Source organism: Taudactylus pleione, unplaced genomic scaffold (genome assembly GCF_031769625.1).
Source record: "Taudactylus pleione unplaced genomic scaffold, aTauple2 ptg000046l, whole genome shotgun sequence".
Classification (NCBI taxonomy): Eukaryota; Metazoa; Chordata; class Amphibia; order Anura; family Myobatrachidae; genus Taudactylus; species Taudactylus pleione.
Genome location: NW_028284448.1, coordinates 573,686 through 594,401, shown reverse-complemented (window position 1 = coordinate 594,401; position 20,716 = coordinate 573,686). Strand labels below are relative to the sequence as shown.

Genomic DNA, 20,716 nt, shown 5'->3' with positions numbered 1-20,716 from the left:
TCTTTATGCAGATTTTTCTTTTCTATTCATCTCAGGGGCCGATGACACAGCATACTGCCGGTTGCTGGGCAACCACAGAGACACGTCACGTTTGGGCGATACTGGCACCCCTGACACAGAGTCCAAAGGGGTCACTTCGGGGAGATGTAGTCTGCCCGCGGGTCCTAGAGGAGGCTGCGTCTTCAGTTGCTGGGCAACCACATGGCGGTGTCGCGTTTGGTGAGTTCCCCACTTCCGGTAGACGCTCGCATCTCGTGGCTCCACACACGGAGAGGAGATCCCTTTCAGCACTTTTCCTTTCTCTACTTAAGGTAGGACATTTTCACCCTTTCTTCTTCTTTTACATGTCCTGATGAAAAGGCTCTTAGCCTTGAAATGTTGACACATGGATGTTAATATGTTGCTGTATTATTAATACACGTTGATTTGCATCATCTATTGGAGTTTCGCCTTCCTTTGTTTTGCGCTGGGTGCATTCCCATGCCTGAAGGATTTTTTGGTATATTTCTTTCGGAGGGCACCCACAGTTTTTCTTCTATTGTCCTGAGTGCCGGGCTTATTTCCGCATTTATATATATTTATATATATATATATACACACACACATATATATATATATATATATATATATATACATATATATACATCATCTATTGGAGTGCCGCCTTCCTTTGTTTTGCGCTGGGTGCATACCCATGCCAGAAGGATTTTTTTGTATATATATATATATATATATATATATAACAACCTTTTGATTCATCATCTGGTAATCTCTGTGGAATAAAAAATATTCCCTGGCATTATTTTTTTTACTACTACTCCTACTACTACTTCTATAGCAGCACTAGTAGAGGCTGAAGTGTAGATGTGGCACTTCAGATTGGAGCCTTATTCAGAGGTGCACACTGTCACTAACACGTTTGCATAGTTTTATGCTGTGTAATAATATGCAAAAGCTAGTTTCAGCTTCCCTCTTGTGTACTAGCATGCACATGTATGTGCAAGTACTGTTGCACCCACTTTCAGTGGTGCTGCATGGTGCAACAATTCTGATGATTCAAGACACTCCACCGCTGGTGCACCATCGACACTTGCACCTGCCTATGGCAGGTGCAGTGTCTCCATCTGAACTCCTTCTAAACACATAAATACAGCCTCTGTGACTTTGGTTTTCCCATCTAAGAGCGCAGCCACTTTGACTGATACTCTTGTGGCACTTTAATAACATGCCCACGTGACAGAAATGTTTGCATTTAGTTTAGGTAACCTCCTAGTCACCACACGGGAACACCCATGTTTTTTCCTTGTCAGTGCTGTTAACAGCAGTCTCATACACAACAGCACATTTTTGCATACACACAGGTTAAAACTAGGGATGTGCAGGCTCGGATAGGTTAGAATTTTCCCACCAAGTTCGGATTTTTCCCTCCAAACATCGGGTCTCACAAAGAGGCAAAACTTCATCTTTCATGGACAAACATCATCATTCATGGACAAAAGTCCATGGAAGATGATGTTTGTCCATGAAAGTTGACATTTTGCTCTTTCCGAGACCCAATTTTTGGCTGGAAAAATCAGAACTTGGCTGGAAAATTCTATCAAGCCTGTACATCTCTAGTTAAAACACGTGTCATATGGCTTTCTGAACTTTTTTGATTGCCAAGTAGCAAATAATTGCTTAACATCATAATTGTGTGCAGTAAGTATCCACCTCTGAATCAAGCCCTTGGTCCGTCAACAATCTTACAAGGATCTATTATTTACATGTCTTAAGATCTGGGTTATTTGTAAAAAGGAAAATGGACTTAATACTAGGGTCAAGTATGGTTGACAAAATGTAGTGATCATTTTTCAAGTTCTTGCACACCCATGGGTCATTGTGAAGGCATTGAAGACATTAATCTAATAGGCCAACATTCTTTGCAGAAATGCTCGCATTCATCATATCATCCAACTTTTCTAAATGCTTTACGAGACATTTAATTAGGGGTATAACTTGATTCAGGCTGGCAGTGTCATAACTCACTTCACTTATTACACTTTCATATAGCTTTAGTAGTTTGCATACAACTGAAAGGATTTTCCAGTGTGCTGAAGTAAAGTAACATGCCCTCCATATCCCTATATCATGGTTAGATTTGTAGCTCTTAATGCCTAGCTGCTGTTTCTCCAGTCCCTCAAGCATATAAAGTGTGGAATTCCACCAAATTAATTCTTGCTTCAGCTGGTGATATGGCATGTTACATTTCTTTGGAGATGGTGCATTTTTTACAGGCAGTTGTGAAATGCTGAAAATGCCCCAAAATGTTATGAGCCACAGAAGGCATCTCCTGCATAAACCTTTATTTTTGAGGAAATTATGAACCACCAAGTGTATTGTGTGGGCAAAGTATGATGTGTTTAATACTACCCATTCACATTGCATACACAATGTTGGCTCTGTTATCAGATATGAGTAATCCAGAGGTGAATTTTAGTGGCGTGATCATTTAAATATAACATTACAGAGTTTTGCACAAGTTTACACTGATATTGTTTATGTGAAGCCAGTAATACATAAGATACAGTAGCTTGCCTCTGAATGAGTTAGTGTTCTGTGCTAGCACTGCTGTGTTGACAGAATGAGGATGATGATAAAGATGATGATGCTACTACTACTGGCACTGCTGCTGAGGGTGATACATCTATCAAGCGAGCTGTCACAGTCATATAGTCTTTTGTTTGAGCAGTGCCACTTGTCTACATATCCATAGTTAGGTGAATAGTGGGTACAATTTTCTTTTCAAGGAAAATAATGACTTTGGTTTTGACCTCCCTGTATAGATGTGGGATTGGTTTTTGAGAGAAATGGAATCGTGATGGAATATGGTAGCACAGACACATGACCTCTACTAATCAGCTGAAATCTGTTGTGTTTATTGCATACTAGCTGGAATACCCAGCATTGCCCAGGTTGAAGACTGGACCCTGAAGTACACCTGCAGCCTTTATTTGTTTACATTGTCCTCGCCTATAACCCCATTCCATTGATCCTGAAAAGGACCCCACTGTTTACTAACATGCAAGAAAACAGTGGCATAACTACTGGGGGTGCAAGAGGTGCAGCTGCTATGGTGCCTGAGCTGCTTCTGAGGCCCGCTGTTTCCCCTGCACCTAGTCACACACACAAGATGGACTGGTCCAGTCTGAGCCACCAAAGGGGGCCCAGGTGTCAGTGGTGTTGATTTGGTGCTGGCCTGCCAGTTGATTATAACTGGCGCAATGGCAGGCAATCATGGAGAGATAGCACCGCTGGTTGCAAGGCAATCAGAGCTTGTGGACTAGCAGCTTTTAAGCAGTGGCAGCTCCTGCTTGACTGCCAGGCCATGTTTGCCGCTGTCCAGCTATAATTAGCTGGTGAACCAACCCTAAATCCACATCTGCTTGTTGCTGCTGGCACACAGGGTGAGACAAGAGGCTGAAGGAGGGACATGGGGAGAGGTGAGTTGCTGGGGGGGGCATAATGTATAAGTGGCACTACTATTGTGTGGATAAATGTATTATATGGGTCACTACTACTATGTGGCATAATCTGTAAAGGGGGCTTATGTGTAAGGGACACTACTGTCAGGATGCAGCCTGGAATCGGCCACTGCTTACCTCTGCATTGGCATCATCAGGCTCCGAGGCATCCAGATGCCAGAGACAGTCCAGGTAGTGGTTTGGATATTCTCTTGGGGACTGCTAGTCCTCTATGAGTGTGTCCTATTCTCTGCGGTGTGGGCATGGGCACCGCCATGTTGGTCAGTATCACCTGATCAGTTTCCACCAATGGGTGTCCAGTGGTTGGTCAGCTGATGTCATTGTCCACTGAACAGTTACCTTAGGGTATTTAAGGAAGTCTCATGGGACAAGGAATTGCCTGTGCAGCTTTGCTGCACTAGTGTCTATTAGCTTTTGCTTCATCCTAGGCTCATTACTGTTTCTAGAGTGTATTCTAAGCCTATTCTATTTTCCAGCATCAGTATCTCCCATAGAGGTACACAGTACTCAACCGAGCGTTTGCTCCATCAGGGCTATGTCCCAGTGCTCATTAGCATCTGCATCTCAAGCAGTGGGATCCAGTTTACAACTTAGCGTCTGGTCTCCCAGAGCTGCTCCCATTGCTAACCAGCATTTACACCATCAGAAGTGGCACTCAGTTCACAACTTAGCATCTGGTCTCCCAGAGCAGCTCCCATTGCTACCCAGCGTCTACACCTTCAGAAGTGGAACTCAGGCCCTGATTCAGAGCCGGACGCTCTGACAGAGTGCTCGCTCTGAATCAAGGCCGGCCTTCTAGTTTTTCAGAGCGGCCACTTGCATAGCTGTGGGTGACGACCCACAGCTATAGCGAGTGGCCAGGAAGATGGTCGCAATGGTCAAGACCATTGCGACCATCGGGCTTGCGATGAGACCCTTGTGGTATGGTCTCGTTGCCGCAAGGCCCAGAGAGATTTTGGCTCTTACAGAGCCGAAATCTCCTCCACTGCATTTGCTAACTACTATAGATGACTGATTCTCAATTTCTCATCCATTGTAGCCCCATCACGGCTCTCACTAGGAAAGGCGCCAAATCCGTTCACTGGCCTCCTCCTGTAGAAAGTGCTTTTGAAGCACTCAAGGAGGCTTTCACTTCTGCTCCTATTCTGCATTAACTCAATTTGGAGAAGCCTTTCTACGTGGAGGTCGATGCATCCTCAGTTGGAGTAGGGACTGTTTTATCCCAGTTAGCTGCAGATGGCCGAAGCCACCCTTGTGGATTATTTTCATGAAAATTTTCCTCAGCAGAAAGGAATTACTACATTGGTGACCAGGAGCTGCTGGATATGAAGCTGGCCCTCAAAGAATGGAGGCATCTCCTGGAAGGAGCCAAATTTCCGTTCACCATAACTTTGGATCACAAGAATCTCCTTTACTTAAAAACTGCAGTCAGACTCAATCCTCGAGAAGCCCGGTGGTCATGTTTCTTTTCTCATTATAATTTCAAAGTGGTATTTCATCCTGGATTTCTTAATAAAAAGGAAGATGCCTTGTCCCGATCCTTCCTTCCATCTGAAGAGGATGAAGAAAAAGCCAAACCCCAAACAATTCTTCATCCTTTAGTCTTCACTCAGACCAAGTTGAATACTCCACCACCAAGCAAGATTTTTGTAGCCCCTGGCCTTAGGAAACAGCTCCTTACTTAGGGAAACACTTCTTTGATATCTGATCACTCTGGAAACCTTAAAACTCAGAAATTTATCCAGCGTTCTTACTGGTGGCCATCTATGGCAAAAGACGTCAGGGACTTTATCACCTATTGTGCCATGTGTGCCTAGCACAAACCAAGTCGAAGGAAAATGATGGATCTACTGTGGCCATTGGCTATCCCCACTAGACTGTGGTCTCACCTGTCCTTTGAGTTTATCAGTGATTTGCCACCCTCTAAAGCATGGGTCTTCAACCCATAGCCTGTGGACCACAGGTGGCCCGCAGAGCCATTCCCCATGGCCTGTCGATGGTTACTGTATTGCAGACTGCAGTCAGTGCAGTCTGCACTACACACAGAAACAAACACACTGCCGGTGGTGGTGTGTTTGTTTTGGCAGCCAGTCTATGAGAATCAGACACTCTCACTGGCTACTGCACCCGTTGCAGGAGCCAGGCTGGAGCTCACTCATGAGCTCCATCTTCTGGCTCCCACAGTGGGTGATGGGAGAGAAGTCATGATGTCTTTCCAACACATCATGATGTCTCTCCCATTATGCAAAGTGTGGTGGCCCAGTAGGACGGAGGAGTGGACAGCGATGGGAGCAGGAACTGTAACGGGGATTCAGGTAAGTGTTCTTTTTTCTTTTTCTTTACATGTGTGTCTTTGTCTGCATTGCTGAATGGGGGCCCACTACTGGGGGCACTACATCGGGAGGGACTACTACTTGAGGCACTACTGAGGGCACTGCAATGGGGAACCACTACTGGGGCACTGCATCAGGGGGGGCACTACTGGGGGGGCTACTACTCTGGGCACTACATCGGGGGACCACTACTGGGGGCAATGCATAGGGGGACTACTACTGGGGGCACTATATAAAGGGCACTACTGGGGGCACTGCATAGGGGGGACCACTACTGGGGGCACTGCATAGGGGGACCACTATTGGGGGCACTGAATAAGGAGGACCACTACAGGGGGCACTGTAAAAGTGCACTGCATAGGGGGATCACTACTGGGGGCCTGCATAATGGGGGCCACTACTGGGGGCACTGTATAAGGGACACTACTGGGAAGCTGCATAAGGGGCACCACTACTGGGGGCACTGCATAGGGGGATAACTACTGGGGCACTGTATATGGGGCACTACTGAGGGCACTGCAGAGGGAGGCAGTTATGGGACCTAATTAAAATTGCAGGAGGGGCAGTTATGGGTCATAATTGTTTGAGAAGGGGCAGAGTCTAAATACTGCAGTATAGCTTAGTGGCCCTCAGCTTCATTGAATTTTTTAATATGGCCCACACTGCTTTAAAGGTTGAAGACCCCTGCTCTAAAGGATATAACACAGTATTGGTGGTTGTAGAATGCTTCTCGAAGATGGCCCACTTTATCTCACTAGTTGGTCTACCCTCTGCATCACCATTTGCCAAAACTTTTATTCATGAGATCATCTGACTTCATGGTCTTCTTGCAGAGATTGTCTCAGACAGAGAGTTCAGTTTGTGGCTAGATTTTGGTGTGCACTTTGCTCCTCATGCAGAATCCACTTGAAGTTCTCCTCTGCATATTTTCCCCAAACCATCAGGCCGACAGAGCAGGTGAACCAAAAACTCAAGACTTTTATCAGACTATTTGTAACCTCTTCTCAGGATGATTGGTTGGAATGAATGCCTTGGGCGGAGTTTGCCCATAACTTCTGGTACCATACTTCCATAAACTCAACTCTGTTTTTTACTGTTTTTGGCAGACATCCGAGGGTACCAGAGTTTCAAGCTTTACCACCACTGGAAGTTCCAGCAGCCAACAATTTGTTAGTGTCTTATTCTGCCATTTGGAAAAGATTACATGAGTCCCAAAGAACACCTCCAGGAATTACAAAAAGTTTGCTGATTGTATAAGAAGTGCTGTCCCCATGTTAAAACCTGGTGACAAGGTGTGGCTGTTTATGAAGAACATCTGAATGAAAGTCCTGAGCATGAAGTTCACCCCACGATTTATTGTTCCTTATCCAATTGTAAAGGTCATTAACCCAGTAGCATACAAATTGGATTTGCCTCCACAGTTGAAATTATCAAATTCTTTCAATATTTCTTTACTCTGACTTCTGTTCTTTAATTGGTTTCATGACTCTCCTCCAAGGACTCCATTAGTTCACACTCAACATGGAGTAAAATTTGAAGTGAAGCAAGTCCTTGATTCCCATCTTTGGTTTGGACAACTCCAGTATTTGATTGATTGGAAGGGCTATGGCCCCGAAGAACATTCCTGGGTCAAAGCTGCTGATGTGTACACTCCACTGCTTAGTTGTGCATTCCACAAAAAATTCCTGATAGACCATCTGGGTGTTCGGAGTCCACTCTTAAAGGAGGGGGTACTGTCAGGATGCGGCCTGGGATCAGCCACTGCTTACCTCTGCATCAGTGTCTTCGTGCTCCGAGGCATCCAGATGCCAGATGCAGTACAGGTAGTGGTTTGGATATTCTCTCAGGGACTGCTAGACCTCCATGAGCACGTCCTATTCCCCGCGGTGCAGACATGGGCATCGCCATGTTGGTCAGTATCACCTGATCAGTTTCCTCCAATGGTGTCCAATGGTCAATCAGCTGATGTCATTGTCCAATGAACAGTTACCTTAAGGTATTTCAGGAAGTCTCATGGGACAAGGTGTCACTAGTGTCTACTAGCTGTTGCTGCATCCTAGGCTCATTACTGTTTCCAAAGTGTATTCAAAACCTATTCTGTTTACCAGCATCAGTATCTCCAGTAGAGGTACACAGTACTCAACCAAGCATTTGCTCCATCAGGGCTGTCTCCCAGTGCTAACTAGCATCTTCATCATCACCAGTGGGATCCAGTTTACAACTTAGCGTCTGGTCTCCCAGAGCTGCTGCCTTCGCTAACCAGCATCTACAACAGACCATAGTCAGCATCTGGTTGTCCAGAGTTGATCCCATCAATCAGATTGCATTTAATACACTGATACAGGATTACTTAATACTTTTCCTGAGGAGGCCAATGATGAGGGTGTTGGCAGTGAAGATTGCATGAGGAATTTAACCATGCTGCTGGTAGCTGTTCCTGGACTGCTTATTGCTCATGATTTCACTTTTTTGTATAATGTACATTTGTAATAAATGTGTTTGCAGGATTTTGAGAGTGCATTCCAGTTACTACTGTAGTATATTAATAGCGGCATCCAGCCAGGGGCAAATTGGGCCACCGGGACAGTGGGAAAGTTCCCGTTAGGCTGGTACTATGTTCCCTTCTGCTGGGACAGCTTACATTGCATGCCAGGCTGGCTCACAGTCCAATGCCTGCTGACCCTGCTTCTGTGATTTGCATTCCGCTGTGGAATGCAACCCGGAAGCTGTCATCTGCTCTGGCTAGCAGACACTTCAGGTACCATTATCCAGGAGAGATGGACCACCTGGGAGCCACTCACAGGACCGCACCTATATTACTGAGGAGAATACAGTCTCAGCCCAATGTGACACAGCCATGGCCCACAGCTGACATGTATTCCTCCCTCACTCTGCCTCTGACAGCCCACTGATGTTCAGGGGAGAGAGGAGGGCTACAGCATCAACACCTGCAGGATGACAATGAGTTTGGCTCCTAGGGTTGTGGGTAGACTGTGTGATCTCCATAGGGCAGTACCAAGACCTTGGCTGACATACTCACCCTGCCCGGTAAATTTCCTTATAGCCCCTTCCCAGTATCATCCAGAGGGTAATTAGGCTGCTCCCCATCTTCACTATTTAATATAAAAAATTGCAAGCCCACTAGCCCAGTCTTCACATCTTGTAAGCTGTATCCTATTGGAACTATATGTAATCTCTATTATCTGTCCTGTCTGAGGTCAGAACTTGTGTCAGTCTCTTAAATAAAAATGAAAAATTTTCAAGTTATAAGTTAGTTATCTTATTTTTTTTATCCTGTGAAACCTTATGTACTTTATTTTTTTTCCTGTGGGGGCCAATGTGCTTTATTTTTTTTATCATTGCCAATGTGTTTGTTTTTTCTCCTGGAGGTGCCAATGTGTTTTCATTTTTTCCTATCGGTGCCATTTTGTGTTATCTTTCATGCAAAGCTTGTGTGCTTTATTAGTTTTCTGTGAGAGCCTACACGTTTTACAGTGGCGTAAGGTCATCCCAGACGCCTGGAGACAAGTTATCATTTAGTGACCCTCTATCCGCCATATTTACAGCCCTAAATGTGAATATATTGTAGGTGATGGAGGAGGTGCCCCTTCAGTGCTGGTGCCCGGTGGCAGGTGCCTCCATTGTCTCCCATAGTTCTTCCCCTGCATTTTGTTTTTTTTACTATTGGGGCCAATGTGTATTATTTCTTCCTGTCAGGGGCTAATGTGTTTGGATTTTTTCCTGTGGGGGCCAATGTGTGTTTACCCCACCCACCTTGACAAATGCCACCCCCTCAGCAGACCCTGCTTCCATTAGGGCTACTTCCAGAAAATTCCTGAGCTAGTTTTCCATCCCAATCTGTCCCTGCATCCAGCAGAAGTATATTGATATGTATATGTTCATTACAAATAAGATTATTTGACAATTATGACTGTTGGCACTAATTTCTTATACCATATAACTTTTTCTGGTATTGAGCACACTGTTGTGTTACATGGACTGAGCATTACCATTATATTATTTTACATTTGTCTGCAGGATTAGCAAGTAAAGCTACACTTGCATGAATACAGATGCTTGCCTATTTTTGCACCTGAAATACACTTACTGAGTCCTCAGCATTTTCACTGCAAGTTAATCAAAAAGCACAATAATTCACCCAGAACTATTTACAAAATCAGATCACATCATATATCCATTAGGGGAAATTGTGTGCAATTTATGTATCCAGCAAGTGTGTCTCTATAAGTAGCCCCACTTCTGTCACCACCTCATTTTAGTTGTGCTCCATGATTATTCTGCATACAGCATAGATGGATATTATTACATTTACAAAATGGTGAGTTTGCTGGCATTTTAAAACAATTGTCAAAGCCACTTTGGCCTAGTAAAAATTCTTAATAAGGCCCTCAGTGCAATGTTAAATTAAGGTACTGTATGGGTAAACTAGTTTTTTCACTTTTGCTGGTGAGCAACCTCAGCTGCCACTGTAGGAGCTTGTCCCTTTAGTTGGTGTACACGTAATTTGCTCTGTGGAAGCATATCACCAGAGTGTGGTTCCTTTCATTTGTGTGGAGCTACATGCTCTGTTGATGTCACTGGTGTTGAGTAGCAAGTCAACACAAGTCAACACAAGTCAACACATTTTGTTCTCAAGGAGTAGAACTTATTGATGACTATGTGTGGGCAGTCCTTTTTGTTCTGTTATAAGCAATGAGATTGAAAGTAGTTACATATCTTTACTTTATTAACTTTGTGTATTGATGCAACAATATATCAGCCTTAAAAGAAACTCAGCAGGTTTAAATATCTGATCAAGGCCTCAAAAATGTCTGTATATTCTATGAATGTGGAATAATTTTATAGAGAGATGTTACAGTTATACAAGCAAACAGGGCATCATCTGGTATGAGTGTAATTGCCCTTAAACTCTTTAAAAAAAATTGTCCTTCACTTAAATAGGAATATTCTTCAAACAAGACTATAAATAATGATCCAGGGCTTTGCACTGCACCTCTTTGTCCATTGGGCAAGGTTTTTGGGGTTGGGATAAGGGATGTTTCATTTTTCATTAGTTAAGTTTGGTAAAGTGCGTGGACTGTTACCATGGGACACTTGTACTCTGTTATATTAAAATACAGTCTATTAGCACAATTTATTAAGGGTCCGCAATTTATGCTCTAAAGGTCCAAAAAATGTAGTCTGGATGAAGGTCATTGTTTTCACATCTGGGCAAAATGGAAATATCCCTAAAACTGAAGTCGCAAGCACACTAGGCGATTTTTATGAACAATATGGACCATAACAATATCGTTCAATTATATATAATTTCGTATAGTTCACTGTGTATGCAGTGAACGACCAACAATGCGTGCTCCCGTGGGTTTTTAGCGATGTCCTTTGTCATCCGTAAATGCAGGCCAATCTGACTATATCATCAAGAATTGCCTGTTCAGAGAGGTGGTAGGATGACTTCACTAAAAGATATCTTTCAGTGTGTAAACACAAAATCGTTTGTCCTGCACTACAGAAAGTTCAAGGGAAATTCTTCACCAATATCGTTCATACAGCACATAGTCTAGTGTGTATGAGCCTTGAGATTCATTTCCAAGCCTGGCTGCCTCTTGGCCTAAAATAACCTCTTGTTTAGTATAGTAAAAAAAAATATAAGCATAGACTTTTTCTCTATATTTTATAAATACACATTCTGTAGTCATTTTACTGACATTTCAGCATGTAATTAGTAGGCGACAATGGTAAAAGTATAAAATCATTCTCTAATAATTGTGTAATGTATACAATAATCTACAAAATAATCATATTGTTACCTGTTTTAGTATGCCTGCTGCCATGTCATGGCTACAGTCAAAGATGACATGAAACTCCTTGCCTCTCTTCATCTCTTTTAGCAGTGGTTTGGCATCCTTTGTATCGATGGGTAACTGACGGATTTTGAGTCTCAAGTTGTACCGAGATGGAGCCTTAATTAGTTCTTGTAATCGGATAAGACCTAGTAAAAGAAATATAAATCAAAACGTATGTCAGTGATGTATGTATGATTACATCATTCTTTATTAACAAATATGCTTTTTGTTTAATTCTTGACTATGAACACATCATTCAGTTTGACTTATTAATATCCTTTTTAACATAGCTCAGAGAAGATTGTCTCTTCTATTATGCTATTTTGCTTATGATAAAATATGCATGAAGCCAAACCAAATATGTAAAACAAGAACAGAAAACAAAATGCGTGGATTAGTACTGCAAAATATATGTTGATTAACATTATATAATAGACATAGTGCTGCTTATCACTATTAAAAATACACACAGATTCCTGGGAAGAAAGTTGGTTCTAATTTTAATAGCATCATAGCATAAACGTAGGTGGGAAATGCACCGAAGTGCTAAAAGTTATGGATAGATGCCTAGTATGGTGTAGGACCCCCTCTAGCCAGGAAAAGTAAAGCAACTTGTTGGGGCATTAATTCCACAAGTGGATGGAAGACCTCTGGAGTGATGTTGACCCATGCCATCTTGAAAGATTACCACAGCAACCTGATATTTGTAGGTGCAGGATTTTGGGTGTGAATGGACCTCTCCACCACAACTCACAAATGCTCGATTGGGTTCATTTTGGGCAAATGTGGTGGCCACAATGTTCATCAGAACTTTTCACAATGCTCCTAAAACCAATTCTGGATAATTTGGGACTGATTGTATGGTGCATTATCCTTTTGGAATATTGCATCGTTGTGGGGGTATATGTGGAGGTATATGAAGTCAATGAAGGGCTGCAAATGGTCATGAAGCATTGCAAAGTAACAGTTACTGGTCAATAATGTGTTCAGGTAAACCAGTGAAACCAACCCATGCCATGTGAACACACCTCGCACCCTTTTGCAACCACTACCATTCTGCACAGTGCCTTGTTGATGACTGGGGTCCATGGCCTCATAATGGTCTTTGCCACACCTGAACCCTACCAACTGGAACCATGACTCATTGGACCATTCCACATGTTGCCAGTCCTCCAGGGTCCATCTAGCACTGTCACAAGCCCAGGTGAGGCACTGTGTCTGGTGTCGTAGTGTGCACACTCTGGTGGGTTTTTTGCTCCAATATTCCATGGAAGCTAAAGAAAACAACATAGATTTGCTGGATACGTGTCTGGTACAACCGGCATTGAATGCTGATGTGATTTGAGCCAGTGTCTCTTGTCTGTTACCACGGGCAATTCTGGCCAGATGCCAATGGTCATGATCATTAAGGACCCATGGTCGGCCTCTGCACTGTCCATGGTGAGTGGTAATGCCTTCCATTAGGTTTTTTTCCAGTACACACATAATACCATAGATGCAGGAATGTTGATGGTCCGCACAGCTTCAGAAATGGAATATCCCATTCATCGGGCAACCACTATCATGCCCCATTCAAACTTTAAAAATTCACGTTGCCTTGCCATGAGCAGCCAAGCAGGTGTGCAAACTGACTCATGTCATGTCATATTACAACTGATGCAGTCCTGGGCATTTCCAAAACTTCACAGTATGGTGACACCAACTACTATTACCTTTACATACTACTATCCCATGACTTTTGGAACTAGATTGTGTAGACATGGCCATATGTCTTATCACTGGCAACTTTGCCATTTAGCCCAGTGATTGGAAGTACCAGTATGATTTATTTAATTCCTCTAGAGTGCACTTATTATTATTATTATTATTATTATTATTATTATTATTATTATTATCTGCCTTCAATTTTCTTTGCACTCAGTATTGATAGTACTATATGCAGAATTTTTATCAGTTCTTATACAGTTGGTTGGGTTTTGAATTGTGGGCCTGATTCAGCAAGGAACGCATGGATGCAGACGCACACACCCGTCCGCTGCGAGTATATGCTAATAAATACATATGCACGCAGAATAAGCAGATGCCTAGCAAAACATAATACCTCCCACTTCCCTTTACGTGCATTTGGTTATACCGTACCACGCAAAACAGCGGTAACATCGGTAACATCGAGAACCATCAAACACATTAGCATTAAGTGGTTGACCTGACTCAATGCAGGATGTGTGCCACTTCCTGCGTGCAATTAGACCTCAAGCTACGGACGTCATCGCAAGGGCTTAATTATGCATGCCCCTAATACGACATCCAAATGCACAGACACGCCTGCATTTGCTCGTCCACCCTCATGAAGCAGTACTTCCGGTCAATCACTTTTCTCTGGTTCTACGTTGCCTCTGCACACGCAGTACCCATCGCAATAGCTAGTTCGCGCACTGCGATGCATCCAAATGCACCCTTAGCTAAAACATCGGCTGAGTGCCTGTATTCTCTCCTGAGCATTCCTTGCTGAATCAGGCCCTGTGTTCCTTGTCTTACAGTAAGTGTTCTCAGCACTGGTAAAGCATGAACAAAGAGTAAAACAAATCAAAAGAAATCACCAACTGACAGCTGAGCATTAAGGTTACGTACACATTTATACACATTCCACAATCAAGATTATTCAGATCTCACAGTCACTGACAAACAAGGAAATTATTGTCAGATAGAGATGTTTATTGAAGATTCATATAAAAATAGTTGTACAGTTAAGTCCTACAGTGCATAAAAATATTAATGTAAAATACCTACATGGTTCTATCCAGTAATAAAGTATGTTTTATGATGACATGTTTAGAATATGTTAAAGTAATGTGTTATGTATGCAATAAATACTTGACAGATATGATATTATTTATATATATAAATGTATTACTGGAACTGTCAAGGTGTCAGGCTTGTTTGAAATGCAGCTAGGAATTTGATGAGCGTGACACTTGCGCCACAGACTCTCACTCTGCTCTGACAGCAATCAGAACTTAAATTGGCTAGATAATGGTAAAGGGTGAGTTGTAGATTTCTGTGATCACAAATTGATAGAGTAGTTATTACATGTTCACAGCAGCAACATTACATTTCATAATAACGAGTCAGTGGGAGTAATTCATGACCAGGTAGCTGCATTGCTATCATTTTGCACCAATGGACCTGCTTTTGCACACAGCAATAATTTACGTTCACATTTTGAAGAGCCATGAAATTGACTATTGACCCAGGGTGTTTTGAAGGATTATTATTTATGTTGTTTTCCATCCTTACAAAATGCATAGCATACAGTACAAAAGTCATTCGTGGTGGCTATAACTATACAGCACTGCTTGCTTGACCTACTTTAAACGAGGACTCCATGTGTTTATTGTAATAGCCTGTACAATGCAGGCATTGGGGAGTTTCTGACAAGACTGCCCAATGTTTTAAAGGGACAATTATTTAAAAGGCAAAACAACCTAATTTGTCGTTTAAATGATTGCCCCTTTAAAACATTGGGCAACTCGCCAGAGACTTGTTGAGGTGTGCATCTCGCAGGATATTACATTTATCCATTTGTGTCCTCATGTAATAATTTAACCTGGGTCAAGAAGCCTGTTCTAGTAATAAAACAACAGGAATGTTTTGTTTGCTCCCAAAAGATGATCAAAAACAACCCCAACCCCCATTAATTAAAGTTATAATGCTAGACCTAAGTATGAAGTGACAAAAATATATTTTTAAAATGCTTACAAGTTGTGGACTTTGCAAAAACCATATTAATCAGATGAAAAAGCATCACTGAATGGATTCCACAGTGTTTATGGAGATACACTGTGGAATCCATCACAAATAATGATTCTTTTGTACAATATTTTTATTTTGTATAAAAATAATACACAGTATCCTTAGCTTTTCCCTTTCCCTTAACTAAAATCACTCCAAACGTACTTACTCTATGCAAATAGATAAAAAAAGGTAGATATATTTTAGCTGTAAAACATACAGTATCTCTTCATTCTGCTGAAAAAAAAACTGTATGTATCATTCGTCTTGGCTAAAGAAGAGAGCTTTCATTTCTTTCATAAAATGCTTAAAAAATTGTCAATTTGGCTCCTACAACAAATTGTCTCTGCCTCACTAATCTTTATTCATATGGAACTGGAACTGTTGGCTACACATTTTTGCATTAGTGTTCTTGTTTAATGGACAATTGCACAGATTACTGTAGCAATATATGGATGGCACTTTTTTTGTTCAGTTTGATAGACAGGCTGGGGTGTTCTAGAATGCAAAATATTCTTTATCCCTAATTCTTTATTCTAATTATTTAGTAATGTGAGTGAAAATCAGAATTGTTTTTGGGTTATTAGAATGAGCTGCAAGTGATGGATGTGCCGTTACTTTATTAAGCATCAACAGAACCGTCTAATACAGGGGTCTTCAAACTTGGCCCTCCAGATGCTGTGGAACTACACATCCCAGCATGCACTGCACATAGTTTTAGCATGCTGTTATATCAAAAAGGTGGCAGTGCATGCTGGGATGTGTAGTTCCACAGCAGCTGGAGGGTCAAGTTTGAAGACCCCTGGTCTAATATTTGCAAAATGTCTCTATATTATGTTTTATATCTAGGACTTCAAGAAATTTTGATATTACAGGTTGAGTCTCCCATATCCAAAATGCTTGGGACCAGGGGTATTTTGGATATCAGAATATTCCGTATTTTGGAATATTTGGATAATATAATGAAATATCTTGGGAAGGGGTTCCAAATCTAAACACAGAATGCTTTTATGTTCTATATACACCTTATACACACAGCCTGCAGGTAATTTTATACAATATTTTCAATAATTTTGTGGCTCAAACAAAGTTACTGTACATACATGAAATTAATTTATGTTTCATATACACGCTATACACAAAGCCTGCAGGTAATTGTATACAATATTTTTAATAATTTGTGCTTTAAACAAGGTTTATGTACATTGAGCCATCAAAAAGCAAAGGTTTCACTATCTCAGTCATGCTATAAATATTCCGTATTTCGGAATATTCCGTATTGCGGAATATTTGGATATGGGAGACTCACCCAGTACCACAATACCTTATTGTATTAAAATGTAATGTCCTGCTATTTAAGATTGTTTCCAATTTTTAGCCAATTGTTTGATCAGAATACTCAGAACAGCACAGAATATTTTGGTGAATGTGCTGATTTTGTGGTATGAGCAACCTGTTCACTCTCTTTATTATCTTAGCAAGGGCAATTATGCATGTTTATAGAGAAGTGTCATTATATAGAGATGGGGTGGAAGCAAGTAGGAAACCACTGACAGAGGGTTAGATTGTGGAAACCCCAATAACACCATGCTTTAATGCCCATCATATTAATGCAGGAAGATTGTGGTGCAGAGGTTCACATATTAGGGCCGTATTCAATTAGTTTCACACCCGTAATACTTTTTCGCCTGCCGGACTTTTCGCTTACATCGCATATTTTAGCCGCGGAAACTTATCATGCGCATATCTGCGATTCGCCCTATTCAATTCCAAAAATCTCGAAAATGGAGATACATGATGTCAGAACAGGTGAAAAGTGGTTTCAGAATCGGGGAAATCAGCCTGAACCCCCCAAAAATATGCGAAAACTTTGAGGATCAATGTAGTTTTGCCCAATTAGCCCTAATGAAACAGTTTGGGGTACTTAAGTTTGCACAATTGCCACTAATTAGCAACCTTACACAAGTAGTGAAGAATAGCATAAACCAGTATTTTTTGGAGAAAATAAGTATTCCTGTCAAATTTGGGGTACTTGAAAATGGATGCAAGCATATTAAAAAGTTGCTAAAGTGAAGTTATAAGAAACGTAAAAAATCCTCCTTCAGCAAAGACCAGAAATAAAAAAACACCTCACCCATACTTGCAAACCCCCCCAAAGGTCTATTTTGCTACTTTTTATGTTTGTACCCCCACTTTGCACTTTTTCACCCCCTTTTTCAAAGTGCTTTTTTGGGGTGTTTCTCACTTTTTTTTTAGTTTTTTTTTTACGCAGTTATCCTTTGGGGGGCTGTTCCAAGGGTGCAGAGTGGTTTCCCCACCTTTGCACCCCAAAATAGCAATTTTGCACTTTTTTTCTCCACCTATTCGTAGGCTAATCTTTTTTCGCCTATTACATTGCATTGCGTTTTCGCATACGCGAAAAGTGTTTGCAATTGAATACGGAGATAAGTTTCCGCCTGGCGAAAAGTCGCAATCGCTGAAACTTTTTCACGGATCACGGCTTTTCGCCTTGAATTGAATACGGGCCTAACTCTCAGTCTAGATACATTTATTACAAAATCATTTGACTGCATTTCTAATAGCAAAAAACTGTTTTTAAGACATTAGTGAATCAAATAAGTATTTTTTTAGGGAGGGGGGCGTAATATTTTTAATTAGGAGGGTGGCAAATTATGTGCTAAAATTGTCCATGAAATCCAAAACGTGGATGTGCACTTATATATGGACCATTTGCTTAAACAGCATGTGCATAAGACAATGTTCTTCACACTGTATCTGTATTGATAGAAATGTCATATGTGATAATAAGTAGAGTTTTGGTAGCACAGTGGTTAATATAGCTCCTTCACAGTGTGGCATTTGTGAGGGTTTTCTCTGGGTGCTCAAGTTTTCTCCCACATTCCAAAGACATACTAGTATGCTTTTTGACTTCAGACCGATTGGTGTGTATGTGTCCACTGTGGTCTAATGAGTATTATGAAATGTTCTCTGCAAAGTGTTTGTTCCTATGTGTTTTGCACATCCCTTCCATCTAAATTTTGAAATTCCCCAGTTACCCAGTAGTTGTTATAGTGCTAGCACTCTAAATTACATCATCTCATGTAAAAAAAAATTATACAGTATATATATATATATATATATATATATTTTATTATAATTATTTTAATTTATTTATTCATATATACAGTATTTAATGGTTTGTTCATCAAAAAATATTTTTTAAATTGTGCTTTCAATTTGACTTATCCTGGCTATAATTTGTCTCTGCTTTTCATCTCTGTGTCTGTGAAATGTTTCACTGAGATGAGATGGTCAATTGCCAATCAGTCACATCAGCTTGCAGATTTAGAGGACATGTATAGAATATAATATCATTTTTTGCTTTTTAGAAACAATGTATTCATTTAGAAGCCTAGAAGCCAAGACTTCTTCATTCAAGTAGACAATACCCATTTGTGGAGGTTATCCAATTTTGTGGGTTTCTGCACAGACAAATCGCATGAACTGGTCAGATTTTCAACTCCCTTTGGGGTGGTAGTGGTAGAACCTCAGTCAATACTAGTACAATTAATTTTTTTCCATGTTTTAGCATAAGAGCATACATTTACACACATACCATTTTCCATTTTGTCACATTCCACAAACCTGTAAAATGTTGTGCAAAGTGTCTGCAAAAAATTACATCATAAAGCAAAATCGGCATACACCTATGTGTGTACTACATGGAAATACTTGATTGTACATTTAAAAAAAAGAAGCATTCACCTCTTCATCAATCTTCATTTTTACAATTTACACAAATAACCACATTTCTCTCAACTACCTGGTACAATGTGTATCCAATTTAATCTGGCAGTTTAGCCCTAAAAGGCAAAATTATGAGTCTTATATGGGTAGGCTAAAATAAAAATGGAACTTCCAATAAAACCAATAACATCTATAACATTGAAAATAAAAGTGGATATAAAGTGATAAACCAAACCAGTACTTTTCTAGAAGAGAGATTCTAAAACACATCATAGTAACTGGAGAAACAGTATTATAGTTTTCTTGATCTTTACTCAAAATGTATTGCAGACAACATGGCACAAAGAAACCACAAATCTACCAATTGTGGTACGATATCTTTCTTCAGCAATCAGTTAAAGACCAAAACAAAACTCCTTTCCTGGTGATCACGCAACCTGATCCCAATTGAGACTCCTCTATTTTAGAGAGAAATACAGAGAACATATCTTTTATAGATTCTCCCACACAAATAAAGAACAAAAATCAGATTTTGCTTCAATAGATGCTTGTATTAATTTTTTTTTTAATAGAAAACAGATAAGATCTGAAGATTTCAGGTAGTGAACTGAGAATGGAGAGCTGATGTGGAACTTTTACATGACCGGGTGGAAAAACTCAAGAATCACTCATGGTACAGTAATCTCAGTATCTAAATTTCCCACATGGCTCAAGAATCTGGGTCTCTAATAAATGCTGGTTAACAGTATTTATGTTGCCATCTCTTTCCCCAGAAGAGAGGTCCTAAATGCAATCTGATTCCCACTTTACCTTTTCCCTTACAATATGTGACAGACAAACCTATAAAATGTGATGTTTTTAGCCATCCTCATCCTCTAATATTAATATGGCAAAATCTAAAATCTCCACTTGGATATAAACACTTGTGTTTCTTCCTCTGGATTAAAAATTGTCTTATTTTTCTCAATAAAGTTATACCCCTCTGGTGGTTTCTTTCCATTGTAGAAATCCATGAAATATATTGTATTCTGAACATGGGTTTTCCCCAATAACTACAGATTTCCCATTTCTCTAATGTGCATCACAGGGTGACCATGCTAATTTTCAGCAAGAACAAGCAGGAGGTCAGTTCCTGAAACTCTCATTAACTATAATGTAATGTCGTAGGCCAAAAGGTATTTTCAATAAGATAAGTTTTATTTTAAACTTATTTTTGAGTGCCCTCTTTTTTACTTCTCTAAGTACTATATATATATATATATATATATATATATATATATATATATATATATAGTTTTTCTATAGTTCTACATATATATATATATATATATATATAAAATAGTTTTTCTATAGCTCTACTTCCATTAGCTCCACTCACAACTCCTCAACCTATTTTTCCAGAATCGTAGCCCTGGTCATGACCACACACCACACTGAAATGCCTCTGTGGGTGCATGTC

General features: G+C 40.6%; 1 protein-coding gene across 1 annotated transcript in view; it reads right to left on the bottom strand.

Annotated features, from left to right (window-relative positions):
• Positions 1-20,716, bottom strand: part of GRIK2 (glutamate ionotropic receptor kainate type subunit 2) — a 755,896-nt gene that overhangs the window by 375,059 nt on the left and 360,121 nt on the right. Inside the window, exon 4 of the mRNA XM_088460433.1 lies at positions 11,683-11,864. Coding sequence (XP_088316559.1) covers positions 11,683-11,864 — 182 coding nt within the window. The remainder of the gene's footprint in view (positions 1-11,682; positions 11,865-20,716) is intronic.